Source organism: Mustela lutreola, chromosome X, assembly GCF_030435805.1.
Source record: "Mustela lutreola isolate mMusLut2 chromosome X, mMusLut2.pri, whole genome shotgun sequence".
Classification (NCBI taxonomy): Eukaryota; Metazoa; Chordata; class Mammalia; order Carnivora; family Mustelidae; genus Mustela; species Mustela lutreola.
The window spans coordinates 8,481,823-8,506,994 of NC_081308.1; the positions used below are offsets into that span (position 1 = coordinate 8,481,823).

General features: G+C 45.0%; 1 protein-coding gene across 3 annotated transcripts in view; it reads left to right on the forward strand.

The window, feature by feature from the left end:
• The first annotated feature begins 236 nt into the window (after positions 1 to 236).
• Positions 237 to 25,172, forward strand: part of FRMPD4 (FERM and PDZ domain containing 4) — a 550,653-nt gene continuing 525,717 nt past the window's right edge. Inside the window, exon 1 of one of the 3 annotated variants that reach the window (XM_059157257.1) lies at positions 237 to 569. In XM_059157257.1, coding sequence (XP_059013240.1) covers positions 538 to 569 — 32 coding nt within the window. In that variant the 5' untranslated portion in view covers positions 237 to 537. Of the gene's footprint in view, positions 570 to 1,304; positions 1,818 to 25,172 lie in introns of those variants that run through there. The other 2 variants (XM_059157256.1, XM_059157259.1) reach the window with 2 other exon arrangements.

Genomic DNA, 25,172 nt, shown 5'->3' on the forward strand with positions numbered 1-25,172 from the left:
TGATCCTATTTATTTTTTAAATCATGTAATTTTATGCCCGGCTTTCACATCATTTAGATTTTTTTCCTGATTGCTAGTGATTTTATGTTTCCTTTTGGAAAGAAATGCCTTTAAAACAACAAAGTGCAGGTATTAGGCTCCCATACTGGAGACTTGAAAAACAGCAACAGACCCGGCAAGGAGCAGAAGTCTGGGAACTTTAAACCTATTTCCTTTTCCCTAATCCCCTCCGAGAGCTAGAAGCGCACTGGCCAGATCCTCCAACATTTCGGGAGTGGTATCTCTTCTTCGCAGTGGCCCTGCCATCAGGTGAACGTTTCTGGGTGGGAGAGCACACACTTTGTGTGGCCATCTGACCTTCAGAGAGTCTGGGGAGAGATTTTAAAGGATTGGGGAGAAGAGGCCTGGAGACTCCAAGAGAAAGAAGAAGAAGAAGAGGCCCGGAGAAGCCTGAGGCTCCGGGGAGGGAGAACTGAGTTAATGAAGAGGGCTGATTACCCGAGATAATTATGTAAAAGAGGAGGGTAGGAGTGCTACATGGCTGCAACTTGGAGTTTACTCTGCCTAAGGTGAGTGTTTATGTTTCCGTGGTTTTGTTTTTATGAGTAAGGTTTTTTGGCTTTGTTTTTTGTTGGTTTTTTTTCCCCCTTCTGTACTGGCTGCTCCATTGGAGAAAGCAGCTCAGCTCTGCCTTCCAGACCCCGTTCTCATCCCTTCTCTTTCTTTAGATTCTGAAGCGCATTCAGAATCCTCTCCCCGCTACTGGCGTCTGGGACCCCCATCTCCGAACCCTTGTAGTGACAAGCAGCCAGGCGTACCCCCGCCCCTCCGACTGCCTCCCGTTCTTATTTTCTTATTTCTCCAACGCTCCCCCGGTGCTGCTGTCCAAAGACACACCTTCCCAGGCAGCCCAGCTGTCGCGTCTAGCTCCAGTGGTTGGGGGGAAGCGGTGGGACCTCTGTGCTCTCCAAACGGAGCCCGCCGTGCTGGGCATCTCCCTCCCCTTCCCTTTGACAAACCACCCAGCCCGGATCATCCCTGCTCCTTCCCTTCGCTAGTTTTGGTTTATGGAACATACCAAGGCTTTGGGCAACCTGCAGTTGCACGGCTCTCCTTTGGTTTGGGGAGGGAGGGGGTAGCGTTCACCGTCCCCGGTGTGCCCGAGACTGTTAGATCAATCTTTCAGATCTGGAGGCACACGCAGCTGGTGACAGGAGAGCCCCCCCCCCTCCCCGCGGGTGGGGGTGGGGAGAGGAGAAGGGACTCAGCTTGGGGAAGGAGGCAGGGAGGCAGCTGCAGTGCCGCGAGGGGTGCGTGCGCGTGTGCCAGGCTCGCCCGCCGCCTCCCGGCTCAGTCTGCGCTCCTCCGCACGCGGGGCAGCCGGGCCGGCGGGCTGAGGAGCCGGAGCAGCGCCCCTCGCCCGGGCCTCGCCTCCCCGGGGCGCCCGGCAGTCCCCCAGGCCAGGGCGCACCACCCGGGGCCACGCTCCCCACCCCCGCCCCTCGCACCCTCCCTGGCCCCCCCCCTTCTCCATTGAGTTTTCCAACACGGGCGCCCGTCAATGGTCCTGCTCGGGGATGCACACGCAGCTCACGGCCGGAGGGGGGTAGCAGCCACCGCCTCCAGGTGCGGGCTCTCCAGGTCCGCCGCCGCCACCCGCTGTCGCCGCCACTCGAGCCCCGGGGCGCGCTGAGGTCCCGGCCGGCCATGGGGCTGCCGTTGCTGGCGTGAGAAGGGGCGCCGCAGCCTCCGAGCTCGGGGTGCCCGGCTGCCTGCATGGATGTCTTCAGCTTTGTGAAGATTGCAAAGCTCTCGAGGTAGGGGCTGCGCCGGTTCCTTTGCACCCGGGGCCGCCGCAGCTGGCAACTTGGTGCTTTATTTTTCGGGAGGCTTGGGGAGAAGCAAAAGCTGGAGAGAGCAGCGGGGCTTAAGAAAGGACTGAAACCAGGTGGCCAGGGGCTGCTGCTGGCCAGGGGCTGCTGCGTTCAACTTATCTCCCACTGGCTGGTGGGGCTTGTGTATCGGAGGCTGGAGACCACACACACACACACACACACACACACGCACCCTCCGGCACACACCAATATTCATGACAGTTTGTTTTCCCTTAGGAAAAGCCCCAGTGGTGCTTGGGGTCACATGTATAATTCAGGGCCAGGAGAAGGTGGTTGTAATTGCTACTGCTAGGGAAAGCCAGAAGTGCTTAGAGTTTGGGTCCCTGCTTCCCAAGCAGCAGTGACCAGAAGTGGCCCCTGGCCTCCACCCCCTAAATTAGACCTCCACACCCTGAAAACTCAGCCTGTACGCTGACCTGGGAAGTTGTCCCGTGTTCCTAGCAGTGACCTAGATGCCGAAGGCAGGGAGCCGGAAGAGAGAGACCTTTAGCCTGTCTTTGGGTAACTGTGTAGTCCCCAAGCCTCGAAAGATTTAGAAATTTGCTTCCAAGTGGCCATGTTGTCGAAACAGAAAAAGAGTCATCAATTCAGGCAGATTCCTCCGGCAGGGCTGATCGAGGAAGCATATTTCCACTCTGGCTGCCTAGGTAATACCTGGTCAGAGCATTCGCCTTAGGTTTTCTGCCCTGCTTATGCTTCCAAAGTCTTTGGAGCCCGGGACGTAGGTCTGTGTTTCTGCCAGCACGGCATTAACCGGCAGGTGCGTGGTGGGAGAAATCTCAGAAGCCCCCACGCTCCACGTCCTCCCCCTACGTCTGTGGAAGGACGAGCCTCCTGCCCCTTGAGCTCGGCTCTCCCCGTACCAGTTACCACCACTGCCTTAGGAGTTTTCCAGGATGTTTAGACTTCCTTGCAATTGCGAGAGAATAATCCCAGGGTTGCCTTTATTCCTCAGGGTCAGGGTGGGCTGTGTGGCTTGCAGCAGGCGAAGGAGAACGGCCTCAGAGAGCCACAATCAGAAATGCCTGTGGGCTTTGACCGGCTCCCTTCCATCCGGGCCATTTCAGATCAGTTGGGTCTGCGTGTTGCTTTTCAGCTGTGCCTTTCCCCGGCATCCACAGGTCTTCCTCTGCTCCTCTGGCCCATGTCCACCTTCCCTCTCTGTTCACGTGAGTCAGTCTTCATGTCACGGCTGAGTTTCTGGGGAGAGGACCCCACCGTGACTTAGTCTGGGTAGACGTGAGCTATACGGCTGGTGGGCATATATGTCTTGGAGCAGCCCACGAAGAGGTGTTGCCCCGCACGTCAGAAGACGGATACGTCAAACGGTGCAGGATTGTAGTGTGGCAAATGGTTTGGTTTCACGTCAATATCATAGAGGGCCGTGGCTTCACACCTCCGTTCTGTTAACTTCCTGCATGCTTCTGCCTCTGGCGGGTTTATAAACAGCTGTCGAATCACAAACCGTGGACGGTAAATGGCTGTGAGCAACAGTTTAGTGATTGCCTGGTGCCGTCTGTGTGATTGCCTGGTGCCGTCTGTGTGATGGACAGAGATTGCCCAAGGGAAAGAGAAGTTCACCGGCATCGTTGAGAGTAACCAAGATACGGATTTTGGTGGCCTCGAATGCTAAAAGTGATCAGTGTTAAAAAGAAAACACAAATAATCTAGAGCCTGGATTTAGTCCTCAAACTTTGGAGTCTGGGAGAGGACAGTACTGTATGTCAGTGAAAAGATGGTTTATATTCATTTTACTAAATTCCGGGATGCCTTCGTGATATTCACAAATCTGAGTTTTTGCAAAACCCAAGCCAGGCTGTGGGGGATTAGTATCTTATTTTAAAGAGAGGTTAAAATTTAGTAAATGAGTGTGAATTTCACTTTCTGTCCTTAACATGATCCAAATAGAGTGTTTATTCTAAAGAGAGAAGCTGCACATGTTCTGAGCTTATGTGCCCATTAAGAAATCTTCCATCCATAGGCATTCTTCCTGTGGCTCCGTGTGAGCTCAGGCATGGTCCCAAAGCTGAAGTAGCAGAACTTCCCCAGGTACGACCCCAAGCTGAAGTAGCTGGTGGAGGGGGTCACCAGCCCGCAGAAACACATGTTTACAGCTGCTGCTCCCTGCCCTTGTAGGAATAGTCTTGTGCATGTGTTTTAAACACTGTTTCAGAAATCAAGTTCTTTTCTCAAAGGTGCAGTGTAAAAGTGCTTACACTGCAGGATTTTCCTGATTTCGGAATGGATAATCTTCCTAAAGGATTTAGCTTTGATCAGCATGCTTACTTGAGTGCTTAAAATTCTCGTGGTTTAGGGGTGAACACACACAGTTACCCCGGGCCTGCGCCTTGTCTTTGGTTCCCAAGAACTTGAGTTTCTAAATGTCGATTTGGAAAGCATTTGCTGGGGAGAGCATACCTGCTATTTGCTGAATGTCCTGTTTGTGAGTAAAGACACTGGTAATTACAGAGAATTATTGAGCGAGCACGAGTCCATGCTGGAATTAACGGAGTATTTTGACTTCTCAAAGTACCCACTTTTAACCACTTGTTCCCAGGATCTCTGTCCTTTCATTCACGTGGGGGAAAAAAAAAGCAGAATTCAAATTCCCCTTTAGGAATTCAGTACCACCTTAGGGTCACCGTTTTAAACCAATGCTGCTGAGCCCCGGAAGAGCTGGCTGGTTGTGACCCTTGATGGTACCCGTTGTGGGTGGTGCAATGTATGGCGGTTCTATCTGGAGATGTTTGTTCTTGTTCTTCTAATTTTCTGGTTATTAAACTGTTTGATAGTTTACATGCAATTTTACTTCCTGGTTTCCTTGGTAACACTTATATATCATTTTTCATCCTGGTAGATGAGAGCATTACAGATGATTGCCTTATAAACCAGTAATAGTAGAAAAATAGGCATCTATTTCTATTGTTACTGCTCTTCGTATCGACGAGTTCATTTGTAAACCAGATGCACTCTTTGAAATGTTTAAAGGAGAATGCAGTTCAGTAGAAAAACATATGATTCTGCCCCCTTTGCCTGAGGGAAGTGATGTGAAACCCAAAACTCACAGGGGTGTTATTAAACCGAGGGCCGCTTTTGGGGATTATTGAATAGCTTAACTTCATGTCTCTTCTTGATGCAAAACAGCACACTTTGAGATAATGATTGGGTCCCAGCTATTAATATGAAGATTATTCCTTATAGTGGTCGGTAAATTTGGAGGCTGCTCTGTTTCACATCATCATGTGGTTGCATGGGCTGTTTTGTGGCAAAGAATGGTGACTGATATCTGTAATAATAATTTTGTTACAAGTGTCATACGCTTGAGGAAGAATAAAACTATATATTTAGAGCTTCCTCAGACTCTTCCGTAAAACCTCTTTAAAGACTACTAAACTTCTGTCTTTCACCTTTCCCTTGTTCAGAATTAAGTATTCCCTGGGGGAGAAGGGGAGTTAAGGTAGCAATGCGAAAGGTCCTATTTTTCACATCTCCTCTCTTTTTACCTGAATAATTACATCAATATTGCCGATAATAGTGAGCTCTCAAGGCTAGCAACCAACCCCCCCCCCAAAGACTCTGGATTTGAATTTTATTAAAAATGCTACTTGCTCGTCATCCGAGTCCTTTCCGAGTTCTGCTGATTTTTGTGGCTGTCAGGAGGTGAAATGATGAACAGTTTCATAACAGAACTAGATTCCTGTTTTAGGAATATTTAACTCTAGTTTCCCAGGGGTTGCTAGTTTGCAGCTGTGAAAGTCTAGTTGTTAGCAGTTCTGGAGGGAAGATGTCTAATTCAGGCTATATACCATTTCAAGTCTCTCTCTCTTTCTTCCTCTCTCCCCTCTCCCTCTCCTTCTCTGTCTCTTTCTCCCTTTCTCTCTTTGGGGCAAGTGAATTTCACCTGCTTGCTATCAGAATTTCATATAGATAGTCACCTGCAGTGAAATTTTCTTATACTTTAAATGCATGACGTCAAAATTTTAACTTTCTGCTATGGACCTTAACAGCTATTCATTCTCTCTTTACACACACACACACACACACACACACACACACAGAGATGTACTGTTCAATCTTATTACTTTAATATTCCATTTGCCATTTGCCATGGGAGTTTACCTATGAGAAAATATATGTAATTGATGAGCTAGGAGTTTATCTTTAAGAATTGACAACAGGGGCACCTAGGTGGCTCGGTTGGTTAAGCATCTACTTCTGGCTCCAGTTGTGATCCCGGGGTCCTGGGATCCGGCCCCACATCGGGCTCCCTTCTCACCAGGGGGCCTACTTCTCCCTCTCCCTCTGCTCCTCCCCTGCTCATGCTCTCTCTCTCTCTCTCTCACAAATAAATACATAAAATCTTTTTTAAAAAGAAGAGTTGACTTAAAATCACTGATTTCATACTTGTCTCAATAAGGAAAATTGAGAGCATTTTCGAGTTTTTGAGAATATGACCCCCAAACCTACTAACCTTACCATCAAATGATCTTGAACTTTGGGAGCTAATCATAGCAAGGAAAGAGAAGTATGTAAATAGGCTAAACTAGGAGTTGGCAGACTATGGCCTGTGGGCCAGGTCTGGCTTGCTGACTGTTTTGGTATAGAATGTGAGCTAAGAATGGTTTTTAAAATTAAAAATTGTTCTAGTGGTTAAGAAAAAAATCAAAAGAATAGTATGCAATTAAAGTGTCAGTGTTTGTAAATAAAGTTTTATTAAAACACAGCTGGGCTGGGCACCTGGGTGGCTCAGCCGGTCAAGCATCTGCCTTCAGCTTAGGTCGTGATCTCAGGGTCCTGGGATCGATCGATCCCTGCAGCAGGCTCCCTGCTCAGCAAGGAGCCTGCTTCTCCCTCTCCCTCTGCCTCTCTCTCTCTCTGTCTCTCATGAATAAATAAATAAAATCTTTAAAAAAGAAAACACAGCTAAGCTCATGCATTCCATATTGTCAGGGACTACATTTACTGTACAACACCAAAGTTTAATAGATACTGACAAGACCTTATGGCCCACAAGGCCTAAAAGACTTACTATCTGGTCTTTCATAGAAAGTTTACTAACCTCGGGGTTAAACAATACCCTTTCCTGTTTTTTTCTTCTTTACATCGCTGACACATGTGTGTGGGCACAAGTACAACCAATTACACACTGTCAAAGAACAGTGAAGCCAGACATTACTTAAAGCAGTAAGGACAGATTTTCATCAGTACCACAGTATTTTAATAGGGAAAAGAGTCCAGTGTAAACTCAACACAACTTCGATGTGTACAGGGGGGACTGGGCATTTTAAAGGGACAGGGAGGACCTAGGGAAGGGGATCAGCTGGAGCTTGGTAGAGGCAGGAAGTGGAAAAAAAGTACCAAAACCAAGGAGGAGATTGGTTCATGTGAATCCCATCCGAGTTTGCTAAGGGCACTTATCCAAGGTAGGCTCCTACCCTCCCACTGAAGCTGGGGGATAGGGGCCCTCTCTTCAGGTGTTGGCTGGAGCAAACAGTAAATTCTTTTAGCAGCCTTGAATTTTCTCAGGCAGGCCCTTTAGGGGGGTGGGAGGTTGGAGTCATCCTAGGGATGCGTGGCCTTGAGCTGTTAGAAACTGAGTTAGTATTTGTTCAAGTCCTGGTAGACCAAGGTTGAGGCCTAGTCGAGAAGGGGCTCAAAGGAACCTGGCAGAAGTTTGGTTAAGGAGAGAAACTTTGCCAATATAAAATGTAGCATATCGAGTGCATGAATTCCCTAACGTACATTCACAATTCATGTAGACTTATCTTTATTTAAACTTCTTATCTCAGATTACTTATTTAACGGTTGGACGTCGACCATGAGAAGTGAACGTAATTGCTCTACTGGTGTTTGATGCACTGGGGACAATTCGGAGTACTTCTTCTTTGGTCAATAGGTGGGCCTGCTATCTTTGTGTTGGGGAGTTAGTTACTCGTGAGAGTGATGCTTGCCTCCCACAGGCCTTTAAACTCAGAGTGGGCAGTCATATTTGTACAGCCTCAACCGACATGTGCCCACAAGCTGATAAACAAGTCCATGGGAGAATGCCTGGTATTTCCTTACAGTACACTTGAGCCATCTGGTGCTAATGGCTGATGACCTTCATTCATCTTTTTCCAAATGGAAAGAAAACTAGATAAGTGGGTTTAGTCGTGGGCGGAGGACTGGATGTAGGCTGTATTAATTTGGAGTTGAGTTCAACTCAACTTTCTTATGATCTGATTGAGCGCATTGTAATGAAAAACCAGAGGCTACCTTTAGTTCAGCCCAGCGAAAACATCTCAAAAGTATGCTGCCTTGCTTCTGAGCAATTGAGGTCATTATGTACTAAAGCTGCGAAAACTATCTACAAGAAATCTAAGCCTGAGTTTTAGATAACAAAGTTAGCATTCCTGTTTTTTTCCTGGCAAAGAGATAGGAAGGTTTTCCTGCCTGAATTCTTCTTTCAGAAATATATTTTCAAGTATAACTTACAGGATTCGGCATACAATAAATACTCTGTACTAAATAATGAGTGAGTAAAGTTCTCATACCTCTTGCAAATAAATTCTCATCATTTGCTTAGCTGAGCAATTATCATGGTCAGTAACTCGGAAATGAAAAGGAATACATACGTTAAAAACAAATGGCCTGCTTTGGGACTGGGTCTTGGAGAATAAACTTTTATTTCTGTTTCGACCTTTGGAGCATTTATTTTTTTTGTGATTGGTGGTTAAAAAGTCACCAACATGGACTTCTAAGAAATCTGTGTGTTACTGCTATGAGCTCCACGAGCTAACTTAGGTTTGTGCTAAATGGGTTTTTATAGATGTCAGGGAAGTTTTTATTTCGGGAATTCCTTTTTGAACGATAGGAAAATACTATCGTTTCTATGAAAGAAATGTTTGTCAGGTTTGAGAAGGAAAAGTGATTTTCCTGCAATTGCAGTTTATGAGAGGGTTTTACTTTTTTACGTGGTCATTTTCCTATGTTCCATAAATCATGTGAGGTTTGCTTAATGGAAAACGAGGATGTGATAATCTTCTGACAATGACGAGCTTTAAAGAAAATAGGCCGAAGTTCATAAAATTGGGAAACTTGGCGCAGCGCGTGTAGGATGGAAGGCATTTCCAGACTTAGCCGGCACGACCCTGGACTAGCCGAGGAGGGACTGCTCTGGTGGAGAACGTGAGGCCATCTGGCTAATTCGTGGCTGCGGTGCTGGTTCTGCAGCAGAGCGGACAGTTAGCCGGGGCGACTTTACAACCGCCCATCTGACTTCGCAGCCCGCGTCGCAAGTCCTTGAGGTGTCCACCTGAATCGTGGCACAGGGCAGTGTTCCCTAATGTGGCCTGGGCCACCCAACTTCTTTACCTTGCTTTTATTTTTATGTGCTTATTTTCTCAGAGCTTTGCTGCCAGATTTAGTGAACAAAGTTTTATTTGAACACAGTCGTGCTCATTTGGTTGTAGACTGTCTGTGGTGGCTTGTGGCAGGGCTAAATAGCGGGGGCAGAGACCACAGGGCTTGCAAGGCCTACAGTATTTACTCTCTGCCCTCAACAGGAGTATTTTACTGTTCTTCCTGGAACTCAGTACTCAGATTCCCCTTTGGGGTCAGAGTGGGGTTCCCTGGATGTCTGCCCGTTTTGCTGGGAGGGGGAGGGGCGGAATATGGATGGGGGCACACCACCCCCAGCCATTCTGGCCATCTTTTCTCGGGGGGGGGGGTTGCCTCTTAGCACTCATCATACCACTCGAGGGTGAATTTAATTTTCTTTTCTTGTAAAGATTTTATTTGTTTACTGGAGAGAGAGAGGAGGCAAGAGCACTAGCAGGGGGAGGGGCAGAAGGAGAGGGACAAGCAAACTTCCTGCTGAGTGGGAAGCCCACTCTGTCCCAGGACCCCAAGATCATAACTTGAGCTGAAGTCAGACACTTAACCGACTGAGCCACCCAGGGGCTCCTGGAAGTTTTCTAAAGCGTGAAACTGATCTCTGTACTCCTTAATATCCTTAGGACAAAATCCCCATTCTTTAGCGCAGCCTGTTGGGGTTGGCCCTATCTTCTTTGGCCACCTTATTTTTGGACGTTTGTGATTTTTCTTTCCCAGCCTTAACTCCTACTCAACCCCCAAACACGGATGTGCGCACATTTTTACATACAAGCACACAAGTACACGCACCCCTACCCCTAGCTGTGTTGAAATTTTCATTTATTTTTTTTAATGCATTTGTTTTTTTATGTTGACCTTTTTTTTTTTTTTTTTTCCTAAAGACTCCATTTATTTGTCAGAGAGAGAGAGAGACAGCACACAATCAGGAAGAGTAGCAGGCAGAGGGAGAAGCAGGCTCCCCACTGAGCAAGGAGCCTGATGTGGGACTCGATCCCACGACCTAAGGATCATGACCTGAGGCAAAGGCAGATACTCAACTGACTGAGCTACCCAGCTGTCCAAATGTTAAACTTTCTATAAGTCCTAAATGATGTCACACCTCTGGGCTTTCATTCTGGCTGGAGCACTCTACCTTGCCTCCTTTTCACTGGAAAAAGTCCTGTTTGTCTTTTATGTTGGAGGGGGATTTTTGGTTTGTTTTTGATTGTTTGAGTTTTCGATCTGAGGTTGTTCCAGTTTCCTTCTCCCAACTTCCCACTCCTGGGTGGAGTGGCTGACTAGTCTTCCGTTAGTTTAGATAGTCTAACTGCTTCAGTGGGTCAGCCCCTCAGTTAGCGGCTTATCTCTGCTGACTTGGAGCCCCAAACAGGTGTTCCTGATGGAGCGACTCTGAGACATGCTCAGAGAACCTGCGAGATGGAAGCTCTCTCCTCTTCAGCCGGAGAGTCCGGGTGGCCCTGGCCATCCATATTCAGCTGACAGATGAGGGGCGAGAAATAGGGGAGGTTGGCTGGGAGGTTTGGGAAAGCCATGTCTGGAACCGAGTCTGTCATTCTGCCCACGCTCCGTTTACCAGGACCCTGGTTACGCCTCACTGCAAGGATCCCTGGGAAATTGAATCCAGCTGTGCGCCCTCTCTGCTGCACATCCTGGGTTCTGACTTCATCGTACCAAGTTATGCCCTATGTGCTCGATGGCTCTTCGTCCCCGATTCCTGAACCCTTCCTAAATCCCGGCCTCTTCTGTGTCGCATAGCAGTGCCTCCTGCCGGAGGGGGAATGACCTTCCCCGCCTCACTGCTGTGGGGCTGGTGACTTGCTTTGGCCAGCAGAAGGTGGGCCGGGGTCACAGAGGATCGGTTTTGCCAGAAGGCCTTAAGAGGCAGCGTGCGTTTCTTTTTTGCTTCTAGCATCGCTGTAGCAAGAACAGCCTGGGGTAGTGTGTTGGTTGCAGAAGCTAGATTTCACATGACACAGCACCGTCCTGCAGACCCGCGAGCAGGAAAACACGGTATCGGTCGGCTGGCGCGGAGCTTTGGGTCGTCTGTTACACAGCATTATTGTGGCAGTAGTTGACCAGGATGCAGGGTATTATAATTCAGTCCTTAATTTTGTATTATTTGAGCTTCTTTATGGGACCCCTCCTTGGTTCAGAGTAGATACCAAGGATTGGGTGCATTAGGAATGAAGCGGAGGGAAACCACGCTGCATGGCACGCGCCATCCGGTGTTGACTGTCCCAGCTCGGGCTGCTGTCGCCTCCACTGGACAGATGGACAGCTCCTGATCTGGGGAATCTGCCTCCAGGACTTGTGCCCATGGGACACTAGGCAGGGAACCACGGCCTGCCACGGCGACGGCAGCCAGAACCTCTCCTTCTGATGCTTGTTTCCTTTCCCTCTGCTCCAGTCCTGAGAGTCCTAGTCTCCAATGACACACATTATCGCTCTACCACTGCAAGAGAATTTCCATGCTGTCTGTAACATCCTTAAAGATTGGATAATGAGACTTTTGTGTACTTAAATGTCCTAGTAAAGAATCGATGATCGGGATATCTTGCATACAAGACACTGAGTAAATGAAATAACTGGGAAGTGAACTACTCACTATACTAAATGACAGGCACTGTCTTGCTAACGTGCACCTATGTAGGGGCGCCCGACTGACTCAGTGGGCAGAGCATGTGACTCTTGATCTCAGGGTTGGGAGTTCCAGCCCCATGCTGGATATAGAGAGTACTTAAAAATCTTTAAAAAAAAATTTTTTTTTTAAAAATAAAGTGCACGTATTTAACCTGGACTTAGTTTTTATATTGCCTTTTAAAATGTCACACCGGGGGCACCTCGGTGGCTCTGTTGATTGGGTGTCTGCCTTTGGCTCAGGTCATAATCTCAGGGTCCTGGGATCGGGCCCCGCATTGGGCTCCCTGGTCAGCAGGCGAGTCTATTTCTCCCTCTCCTTCTCCCTCTGCCCCTGCTCATGCTCTTTCTCTTGCTCACTCTCTCTCTCTCAAATAAAGAAGTAAAATCTTTTTTTAAAAAAAGAATTTTTAAGGATATGAAAACATTTTTGTAAAAATGTTATGTGTAGACTTGTATATATATGATACTATGTAAAATAATTGGAAAGGTTAAAGAAAATAGATAACTGGACACCTGGGTGGCTCAGTTGGTTGGGTGCCTGCCTTTGGGATTATGACTTAAGCCAAAGGCGTCTGCCTTCGGGATGCTTAAACAACTGAGCCACCCAGGGGCCCCTCATTAAACATTCTTTATAAATAAGGGCACCCGAGTGTCTCAGTTGGTTAAACGTCCTCCTTCGGCCTCAGGTCATAATCCCAGGGTCCTGAGATCAAGCCCCAGTTTGGGTTCCCTGCTCAGCAGGGAGTCTGCTTCTCCCTCTCCCTCTGCCCTCCAACCCATATGTGTTCTCTCTCTCTTGCTGTCTCTCTCAAATAAATAAAATCTTTTTAAAAATTCCTTATAAATAAAATACATAGCAACACTTGCTACAGTTTAGTGAATGACCTCTTATTTAATTAAAATTTTGCCTTGGACAAACACTGTGATGCAATAAACAGCCAAGTCTTTGGATTATCAGCCTTTTTAATGACATTAATAATAGCATGCTGAATATTTCAAAACTCATTAAAGTCTGAAGGTAGTTTGAGATGCCATTAAGTGATATTCAGATTTTATGCTAAAATTGTGGACATTCTAGATATTGGAATGGACGAGCAGAATCTGTCCTGGACGGGGGCCTCATGACAAGACCGGAAGTAGTTGGTGATGGGCCAAGCTTGAGTAGTGATGGTTGGGACTTCAGGTTGATTTTGAGCAAGTCAAGCCTTTGTTTCCCCAAATTGTACAGTGGAGAAATTGTGTAGTAGTCTCTCTAAATTTAATTCTATTTCTAAAATGCCATCATTTTTCCATAGAATAAGCAGATTCTAAAAAACACATCTATGAGAACTTAGATTAAAATTGCATGGGGGCACCCGGGTGGCTTAGTCATTAAGCATCTGCCTTCAGCTCAGGTCATGATCCCAGTGTCCTGAGATCGAGCCCCATATCGGGCTCCCTGCTCGGCCGGCAGCCTGCAAGCTCCTGCATGCTTGTATTCCCTCTCTCACTATCTCTCTCTGTCATAAACAAATAAGATCTTTAAAATAAAAATAGCATGAAAGCCTATGCAGTTGTAAAAAATAAAGGAAAAAAGAACATTCCGTGCAGTGATTTCAGATGATCTCCAGCGGTGCCTGGGTGGTTCAGTTGGTTAAGCGTCTGCCTTTGGCTCAGGTCATGATCCCAGCATCCTGGGATCGAACCCCGCTGAGTAGGGAGCCTGCTTCTAGCTCTCCCACTATCCCATGCTTGCATTCCCTCTCTAGCTGTCTCTCTCTATATATCAAATAAATAAATAAAATCTTTAAAAATAAATAAATATTTTAAAAAATGATCTCCAGAATATATTAAGGGAAAATAATAAATTACAGAACAGTAAGCATGCTTGTATTCATATAAAAATCTGTAAGGATACATAAGAAAATAATAAAAATGTTCTTAGAATGAGGTTTAGAGGCACCTGGCTGATGGCGTCAGTGGAACATGGGACTCTTGATCTCAGGGTCCTGAGTTTAAGCCTCACATTGAACGTAGAGCTTACTTATAAAAAACAGAATGGGGGGGGGGGGGGCGCGCCTGGGTGGCTCAGTGGGTTAAGCCTCTGCCTTCGGCTCAGGTCATGATCCCAGGGTCCTGGGATGGAGCCCCTCATTGGGCTCTCTGCTTATCAGGGAGCCTGCTTCCCCTTCTCTCTTTGCCTGCCTTTCTGCCTACTTGTGATCTCTCTCTCTCTCTGCCAAATGAATAAATAAAATCTTAAAAAGAAAAAAAAAAAAACCAGAATGGGGGAGATGGGAGAAGAATGTTTACTTAGAGAAGAGAAATAAATTGGGTAAATATGATCCCTCCAAATATGTTAAAATGTTGAAAAATTAACTCTGGATGGAAATATGAATTGCTAAATCAGACCATTCTAACTTATAAGTTCCTCGTTTTCTCTCCTTTGAACTAATGAAATAAGAGATAATTCAATATATTACGGATATAGATCTGAAAAGTATAATAGAAATTTCAGATCTATAAAATCTTCTTGGTAATTTTCATTAGCAAATTCAGATAAAGCTGGAAGATGGTATTTAAAAAGTGATATCTTTTTGTATAGAATTGAGTACTCTGAAGCAAAATTTCTTCAGTTCCTCTATCTAGATCAGCTTTTCTCTGATAAGAGTATAAACAGAAAAATATTTTTCTTTTCTTCCCTACCTCCCAACAAGGAATGCTTATTTTATATGTTTTTAAACTTAAATTTTATTTGTTTTTAACAACAATACTAAAAATCCTATCTTCCGATAATCTTCCGCTCATCAAAGGGGACAACCTGGTGTGTTTTGGAGAACCACATTCTGGGGATGTACTGATGGATGTTTCCTTTAGGAATGTAATTCGATTATGATGCCATTAGTTCATAATTTGGCTTTCTGGTTGAGATCATGTTGACAGGCTGAAGAATAGAATGCTGTTTAAGTTAATGGAACACATGCAGGAGGCAATAAAGTGCCTAATTCTTCTCTACTGGTTAATTCTCTAGTTGACCTCACTTTAGTACTATTGTGGTCATATGTAACTACCTAAACTTCCATTTATCTAGAATATAGTGATGTGTTTGATCAAACTCTCTGTTATATGTGTTAACATTTGTTGAAGATATCAACACAAGAAGATACATGCATAAAACGATACTGGGGTATAATTCATAGTTTTAAAACCTTTTTTAAAAAGGATTTTATTTATCTATCTGTCAGAGAGAAAATGACAGACACTGAGCAAGTGGGGGGATTGGCAGGCAGAGGGAGAAGCAGGCTCTCGGCTGAGCAAGGAGACCCATGTGGGACCCGATTCCAGGACTCCAGGATGATGAGCTGAGCTGAAGGCAGACACTTAACTGACCGAATGACCCAGGAGTCCCCTGACCTAGAGGTCATTTCTGATTTTTTCCCTGTGTCCTAGCTAGGGATCAGGGGCTGGCAAAATATAGCCTGTGCACCAAGTACAACCTGTTGCCTGTGTTTGTATAAAGCTAAGAATGGTTATTATAGCTTTAAATGATTCCCCTAAACCAAAAGAAGAAGAATATTTCATGATATGTGAAATTTATGTGAGAATGAAATCTAAGTATCCATAAATAAAGTTTTATTGGCACATAGCCATGCCCATTATGTATTGTCTGTGGCTGCTTGCTTGATCCAATGGTAGAGCTGAATGGTTGCTATGGAAAATAGATGGTCCACAAAGCCTAAAATATCTCCCCCGTACAGAAAGTCTGCTGAGGCTTGTCCTATGTCATCAAATATCAAGTGGTGCTTGGTGAGAAGGGAATTAAAAATAAATATGTAGATACAGATTTAGATATATAAATATTTTTATCGTTTTGGGTTTTTGGAAATTCTACATAAATGGGATGCTGGACAGTATCACTTTGTACTTACAGATGATTCTCTGTATAATTGTTCTTACTGTGACAATCCTGTCTCTTCTCCAGTAGATTTTAAACAACTTGAATAGAAATCATCTAGTAGGAGCGCCTGGCTGGCTCAGTTGGAAGAGCATGCTTCTCTTGACCCCGGGGTCCTGAGTTTGAGCCCCACGTTGGGTGTAGAGATTACTTAAAATTTTTTTTTTAAATCTAGAAAAAAGAAAAACAAAAGAGAGGAAGTGAGAGAGAAATCATCCTGTAAATGGTTAAATCCTCCCGCTGAGCTTGATTTCCCACAAGGAAGATGTAATAACCCACACACGCTATGTAGTAAAGGGTTCCAAGCAAAAAAGCTGACAAACTGTTTCCCCTTTGCCCACTGGTTGTTTTGCTATGACAGGTGGATGCTTTGAATCAAAGTGTAGAAACCACACTGGAAAAGTAGGTGTGGGGGGGATAGAAGAAGAAAAAAGGGTGTGCCCCCGACCCCCACCACCCACCCACCTGGCCATCCCTACTTGCTTATCTGACCGTGTCTACTTCCAAGGAAGTCTACATCAGAACTCCACGACAACATGGGTCGTTTATTTAGGGACACCAGTACTTAGTAGTTCCTGTATAACCTAAACAGCTTCTATGTTTAAAGGTTAAAAATGTCATCCTCATTGTGCTTTCTTATTGTGTGTATCAGGATATTTTAGCTGCAAGTAAAGGAACGCTTTCCGAAAAGTAGCTTACACAATATATTTCTAGAGGTAGGTGGTTCCTGGATTGGGCTTCATTGACCCAGGCTCGCTCTGTCTTTCTTTCTCCTGCACCAGCTTTATGTTTGTTACCTTATGCTTGTAAAGTGGCTGCCCCAGCTCCAGGCATCATATCATCATAGGACTGGGTTCAGAGTCAGGAAGCTGGGTGGCTGGAACATGGTGAGCATTTTCCTTGTCTCTTTTATCATGGAAGGGCATCTTTTGCAAAAGCCGAGACTCTTCCCTTACAGTATCCTTGACCAGAATGGGTCTCATGGCCACCCCTGGCAAAGGGCAATCAGATTTTCATTTCTGACTTACCTCTTCAGAGATCATAACACTCAGAGTTCTACTAGCATAGAAGAAGAAAAGAAGAGAAGATGAGAAAGCAGTCAACATGCTATTCTTCTTTAATATTTTCTCTTTTATTCAGAGCTGCACTTTTGGAGAACAGCAACAAAGCTATTGTTTGCAGAAGCACTTGTTTGGGAGGTAGCTATCAAATGTCCATTCAGATACTATAATCATATTTTGGTAGAATTATGTGACCTTTATTGCTCTGTGATCAAATGGAAAGTGTATTATTTAGGAGGCTGTCAGCAGCAGGTAGCAGAAGAACAACTACAGGGGCGTCTGGGTGGCTTAGTTGTTAAGCATCTGCTTCGACTCAGGTCATGGTCCCAGGGTCCTGAGATCGAGCTCCTCCTCGGGCTCCCTGCTCAGCAAGGAGTCTGCTTCTCTCTCTCCCTCTGTTTCTCCCCCTGCTTGCACAAGTGCATGCTCTCTCTCTCAAATAAATAAAATTTGGGGGAAAAAAAGGAAAAGAAAAAAATCGAGAGGTAGAGCCATTTTAGGGTTGGTTAATTGGATGAGGGTTTTGTCATCTTTTTCATGCACCGTGTCAGCATGTGGCCTGAATCTATTGTGGTCACAAAGTGACTGCAGTATCTCTAGCTATTACATCTTCTCTCTCTCTCTCTCTCTCTCACACACACACACACCCCAAAGCTGACGGGACACCTGCCTGGCTCAGCTGGTGGGGCAAGTGCCTCTTGATCTCGGAGTTTTGAGTTCAAGCCCCACATTGGGTGAAGGGATCACTTAAAAATAAAATCTTACCAAAAATGAGAGGGGAGCAGAGTATGTTATTTCTATGCCTCTCTTTTTGAGAGTGTTAGGACATCTGCCAGAAACCTCATCGCAGACTACCTTGCTCTTCCATTGTCTAGGACTATCATTGTGTCTCACGTCTTCCCCCGCAACGAAGGGAATCACCATGGCCAGTTTAGGCTTGCAGACATTGACACACTGTGATCTGTGGAGCAAATAGAGCCCATCACCTGTTTTTGCAAATAGAGACTTACTAGAATATGGCCCTGCCCATTTGTATACTTAAAATTTATGGCTACCTTTGCACTACAACAATTGAGTTGAGTAGTTGCCACAGCGACCATAGGAGCCATAAAGCTCACAAGATTTGCTATCTGACCCTTTATAGGAAAAGGTTGCTGACCCCTGGTTTAGAGAATCAGTGGTTCTCAAATGGGGAACAGGTATTGGGCAATGCCTCTGAGTGTTCTAGTTGTTTATGATGTGTGTGTGGTGGTGGTGGTGGGGTCCTATGGGCATATAGTGGCAAGAGACCAGGGATACTGAGCATCCTGACATGAATAAAATATGAAGGGTTGTCCCACTCAAACAGCAGGGTTACCTTCACATTGACAAACATTGACTTAATATTAATTAAGAGTCACTTTCTGGCATGGGAGAGGGCGTCAGCTCCTGCTATCCCCCTCTTACGCCCAACCCAGTAGACGGCCATCTAATACCTCTGCAAAATGGAGATGGGGAGGAAAGAAGGAGAGGAAATTGTTGGTTATGCAACCAAAAGTGCTGGCTGTGGAGAGCAGAGAGGATTTGCTAAATTGATATCCAGAAAGGGATGGTTGCATGGGTACCTGATAATTATGGACTGACTCATCGGCTGAGGACAGCGGGGGCCCTGATGGGGAGCGGCTCATGGTGCTGGAGTTTTACATCCGTGGGAAACGTGCTTTCCTGTGTTGCAGCTACTACGGGGTTGGGGTTTACATGAAGCACAAAGGCCTTTTCTCGCAAGCTGTTCTGTAACGAACAAATTATTTCCAACAGGAATGTGTGAGCCATATGACTGAAAGTAAGGTTTAAAAGACAATTATAAACAAGTAATTTAAAATAATTTTTCTTGGCCTTTATGATAAAACCAATTAATGTATTAGGCCGTATTCATTGAAAAGAAATTTATAGTGGTGCATTTCTTCATGCTCATCGTTTTCTCATTGATTAAATAAGGTGTAAGAGTACATAATAAAAATGTCTCAGCTGCACCTTCTTGTGTATCTATAGCCATCATCACATTATTTGAAGGCATGGGGAGAGAGCGGAAACATATCGGAGGATTCCCATGGATGGGAAGGTGATGTGCATACATGTTAAACAAATCTGATGTTCGATGATGATAGCCTAGAATATTGTAGTAGTGTTAGTTATTTTAACCAAAACTCACAGTAAGAAATCCGTTTGCCATGGTTACCCAGTGCACACAAATACCACACACGTGCGCACAAACACCTACATGCACAACGGAAGCAAGTTTCACAAAGTAATGATTTGGACACAATCTGATTCCGTTCTGTTCTATCATTTTTAATTTTTTTTATTCTGTTGATTGCAGCTCATGGAAGTACAGTTTACATTTAAACAATGCAGAAGTCAGCGGCGATGGCCCCCCCATGCAGTCGAAAACGTGCCTATAACTTTTGACTCCCCCGACACTTAACGACTAATACCTACTGTTGACCAGAAGACTTACCAATAACATAAACAGTTAATTAACACCTATTTTGTATGTTCTATATATTATATACTGTATTCTTATAATAAAGTAAGCTAGAGAAAAAATGTTATTGGGACACCTAGGGGGCTCGGTCGCTTGAGGGTCTGACTCAGGTCATGATCTCTGTGTCGTGAGATCGAGCCCCGTGTCAGGCTCCGCACTTGGCGGGGAGCCTGCGTGAGATTCTCTCTCTCTCTCTGTCTGCCCTTACCCCGCTCCTGCCGCTTGCTCTCCTTCTCTCTTTCTCTCCCTCAAATAAATATTTTTATTATTATTTTTTAATTTTTTTAAAAAAGGAAAAAAAGATTATTAAGGGAATAATAAGAGGGAGTGCGCCTGGACAGCTGTCAGTGAAGTGTCCTACTCTCCATCTCAGCTCAGGTCTTGATCTCACGGTCAGGAGTTCAAGCCCCATGTTGGCATGGAGCCTACTTAAAAAAAAAAAAGAAAGAAAGAAAATCATGAGGAAAATACATTTGTGGTACTATACTGCATTTATTTAAAAAAAAAAATCTGCACATGACTGGACCTGTGCGGTTCAAACCCAGGTGGTTCAAGGGTCAACCATATTTCCATTTTGCATATTCCTAGGAGTGGAACTGTTGGCTCTGTACCTGTCCTTTGCAGTCACTCACGTTTCTGCTCTTGCTAGACTGTAAAGTCCTTTTATGGAGAGATATCTTATTCACCGTCATCTGACCCCTACACGTAGCAGAGAAGCTGTTGCACGGAAAGCGCGCAGACTTCTCGGACAATCCGGAGAGGCTCCTCCATTAACTCTTTTAACATTTCGGCTGGGTAAGACCCGAGTGCGCAGGCCGGCGCTGTCGGCTAACCTATCTGGATTTAATATGTTGAGGTCAAGCCGCTATAGCAAAATAAATCCAAATGCGTAGTGCCCAATACCAGCATCGTTTGTCTTGCTCTCAGAAGGTCCCCTCGGAGTGGTGATATGGGGACCTGAATTCCTTCTGTCTGCAGCTCCGTCGTCTTTGGTAGGCAGCTTCCAAGACATCGTGCTTGGGTGCATAAAGCAGGCCGATTTGGTAAGGAGGACAGGGCAGGCAGGAAGGCACAAGTTTCACTTCTGCTTTCATCCATTACTGAGAACTCGTTCTTAGGCTAATCTAACCACACCATATGCTGGGAGACACTGGGCTTCATAGTCTAATGGACGTCCTGAATCAGACAACCTGCTCTGGGGAGCAGCAGGCCAGTCTCAGTCAGAGTCCTTTCACACTTACCTGAGAGCTTGTTGCCTTCCCCATACTCAGTCCTCCTCTGCAGAGTGAGAAAATTAGTCTTGAGGACTAATAGGCTTTCCCCCTGATGGTTGCTCTTGGCCACCATAGCCAGTCTCCATGTTCTATATTCTCGCACAGAAGGTTGGCAGTAACATCTCAGTTCAAATCTGGGGAAGATTTGGAAGATAGATTTGGTCAGTTCTGTTATAATGCAACATGGGCATTCTTGAAATTGCAGCATGATTGCAAAGTCCAGTAATAACACCACAAGGCTTGTTAGGAAAAATGGGTGAAGGACACGGCACTGAAAATATTAAAAAACATTAGTGATACAACTTTTTCCTAAGATTTTATTTATTTATTTATTTATCATTTATTTATTTATTTATTTATTATTTATTTATTTGGAATGGAGAGAGTGTGTTCCGAAGCAGGGAGAAGCAGACTCCCTGCCGAGCAGGGAGCCCGACGTGGGGCTCGATCCCAGGACCCTGAGATCATGGCCTGAGCCGAAGGCAGAGGCTTAACCGACTGAGCCACCCAGGCGCCTCTAGTGACACCATTAGAACAAAAGGTGAAAACCCAATAAAAGTGATAGCACAGTTCTACACAAGTTAAGAGTTAAGAGTTACAGTACTACTATGATACACAGTTCCCGTTCCCTCCAGAAGTCCGGAAGTGAGCTCATGGAAGTGCGAATAGCGAGGGTCGCAGCTTGGGTGCTACTGGGAAGGGGTGGAGGAGGGTGATCTCAGGTCAGAGGGAGGTTGTCACGGTAGGTGTGAACTGAAGGATTCAATTCGGGCTAGATGCGATTTTCCAAGTTTGAAGTGCTTCAGCAAACAGGAAATCTGTACCGTCCTCAAATCCCTCCCTGCTGTATCAGTCCCACTGAAACAAATTCACACTTACAAACAAGTGCTGTAGCAGAGCTGAGTCACCCTGGATGGCGCGGGGGGTTACGAGTAGACATAAAGTGGCCTCTATTCATTGCAGTACAGTCCCTGTTAGTACACATCTTCTTATACGTGCATATTTTTGTCGATTTTTTTTAAGAGTTTATTTATTCATTTGTTTGTGTACTTTGGGGGTGGGGGTGGAGCAGAGGGAGAAAATCTCCAAGCCAACTTGGCACTGAGCATAGAGCTGGCCCCGGGGTTCAATCCCTCGACCCTGGATGCTTCCCTGACTGAGCCATCCAGGCGCCCCTGCAGAATGTTTTTGGCTGGCATCATCCTCAAACCAGGTGGCTCGTTTCTAAGTAATCAGGAATCGTAGTTTGGAAACTTGTCGCTAAAGGAATATGCTAATTTCTTCCTTTCAGGTGTGTTTCTCTGATTCTTTTCAGGGTGATGTTTTCTCCTCATTGGTAATCAACACAACTCATAAATAACCCTTACTTTAATGGTTCCTGTGTGGCTTTCATTCCCTTTTACCTATGTGAAGATTGCTCTCTGTTTTCCTAATACTGCTCCAAGATACAATTATCTTCTTTGAAGGGAAGGCAGAAGGTACTCTTTAGAATACCCCTGTGTTCAAAATAAATGATAATCTTCAGTACGAAACAGGTCAATTTCATATCACATTATTTTTATTGACTCTGCAATGATTTCAGGGCCTAGTAGTGGTAATTTTAGTGCTCTTTGTGTTATCAATCACCAATGATATTATTAGAAATACAACTATTAGCATTAATGAGCGTGTTACTAATATTAATATTAGCATTACTATTGTTACTTAGTTCTGCAGTTTTATTTACTACTGACGGTACTTTTTACTATTCAGATTAATTAAAACCTATGAGCAATAATACTCCTAACTGCTACCGACTACTACTGCTACTCCGGCCGCCGTCTGCTACTACCGTGACTACCTACAGTGTACTGACGGCTGATTACGTCTCAGGTACATTGATAAGCATTTTATCCACAACTGCTCAAGTATTTAATCTTCACAACAACTCGGTGAGATAGGTGCTGTGATTATTCCCATTTTGCAGAGGAGGACACTGAGGGACAGAGAAGGTAAAGCACTGACTTAGCCAAGGAAAAAAGAAGAGTCCGTTGTTGCGGGCTTGTTGCATGACAGTCAAGAAAGAATTCTTGAGGCATTTTATGGTACAACTTTGTAAGTTTATTTAAGTAGCATAGGGACAGGACCTGGGGGGCAGAAAGAGCTGTACTTTTGCTGTATGATGCTGGTGGTTAAATGTTTAGTGCTCAAGGGAGAGGGGACGTGTGGGGAGTATTGATCATTAATGTCTTCAGATTTCTACTCATAAAGCACTTCTGTAAGACTTCTCTGGTGCTTATCATTCAGTTCGGTATTAACTATTGGTGAAACTTGCAGGCACTCATGAGATCCTTTAAGAATGGAGCAACTGGGGCGCCTGGCTGGCTCCATCGGAAGAGCATGTGGCTCTTGATCTCAGGGTCTCGAGTTCAAGCCCCATGTTGGGTGTAAAAATAAAACTTTAAAAAAGCAAGCAAGCAAGAAGTGACCAGTCTGTGTTCGATCCTTACTGGTCATCAGTCAGCCTTCTGGGCTGAGAGGGGACATTTTTGTGCTTCTGTCCCCCATCATCAGGATCTGACCATTGCTGCAGAGTCCCTACATGAAACCGCCAAGCATACTGAGTAAATGAATGCGACTTTGATGTGTTTCTCATTTGCCTCCCGTGATCACATGGAGATGTCTTTTTAGATAATACCACATTATGGCAAAGAGAATATTTATGTTCCTCGTTGTATTTTATATCTTTTCAGAGCTATGGACTCAAACTCTAATAGTCTCATTTCCAACAATGTGGCATTACTGAAAATGGGTTCTTCCCTCTCTTTTAAAGCAGAATGGTTATCATTACCACAAAAGGACACAGAGCAGTTAGGCATTTCACAAATGCCGAGTAACCCTCTTTATAGATAAGCGTGTCCTTGCATATTCCCTACTTTCTTTTGAACCTATCCTGCTTTTGTACATTTTGTTTCTGAATTAGATGAGCGCAGTCTCCTCAAAAGAACCATAGCTGTCATGAGATGTCAGAGAATGTAGAGAGGTCTGCGCCGTGGAGGTAATCTGAAATCGTAGGTAAACCTAGCTCTTTTCCTCCTGGAGTCATAGTTGGAGGGTCTGATTAAGAATGCCTAGCAGCATGTGTATTAACTCCTGGGTGGGACCAGGCTCCTCAGCCTTAACAGTGTTTATCCAGTTGGGAACAATGTAGAATTCAGAATTAATCAGGTGCGGTTGTGCGGTCCCTTTTGGGCAGCACCATATCAAGTTGCTGGTGGTTTTTAAGAACAAGATAAAGAGCCGTGAAGGAAGAGAGGCTTCGAAATTACTGCAGCAACTTCTTGGAACAGATGTGGTTGCATGAGGAGTGTTAGTGGGAAGACCAGGTTCCCCACTCGGAATGCAATAGTAAATTGAATCCAGACTGTTTTATAAGGAGATGATTTTTTTTTTTTTTTGGTGACTTGCTTCCTGTTTATCATTTTCAATGACATTTACAACCAGTGCCCTTGAAACTGAGGACCACGAGTGCCAGGAAAAGTTAGTGTGTGTAGCAATGAGTCACAGCGATGCTAACATATGCTTCGGGATTCACTGCCCCCCACAGACGCCCTGACAGCGGCATCTGGGATTGAGCCCAGGCAAACCTGGGAAGACTCTTCTGCTCCTACCCCTAGCAGGTGGCATGTCCCCTTCCCTGGGGTGAACTGTGGCATTTTCAGGTCAGGGATATTCTTTCTTGACCCGACACACGAGCTGATACTTATGTTACAAAAATGATGCAATTTGATAGATTTCTTTTCCCTCTAATTTCAAATGTTATGATTAGCCGCAGACCTTCTTCAACTACATTCTTCAACTTTTGTGAATTTCTCTGCTATTAAAATGTCCAGATTGATTGAAAGTGAGCCTTCTCCATCCTCTTCTTGTGAATAGCTCACTCAACATATTTTGATGCCTCCTCCTTAGGTCACATCATGAAAGGGGGAGGAAAGAGGGTAAAAACGAAATCGATGATGGTCAGAAGATGGTTTCCAAATGATAGATGGAGCTATTATGCTCCAATTAGGGGTACTAACCTCCCCAGCGCATGGGTAAACCCACCACAGAGATACCCAAGATCTAAGGATATTTGTTAGTGACATTTTTCCCAGGACTTGGAGCCAGATAAACTATTCCAATTATTCCTCCTCCTTCTCTGGAGTGGTGTTTCTCCCCATGTTTCCTACTCTTTGGGCCTAACATTATTTCTATTATTATTTTCAATTATATAGTCACTATTATTGGATCCTTCTTGATGGTCCCAGTTGGGTGTATTTGTTCCAGTGACCTTTGTAGGGAAAAAAAAAGTGGTATGTGAGACCTTGGGATCTCAAAGTTTGGTTTTGTGGGTAGCCTTTGTTCTAAGTCAACTGGGTGAGGTGAATTGTAGCCTGCAGGGTTTCAGTGCCAGCCAGGCCATGTTTACACATACCAGTGCAGTATGCCTTT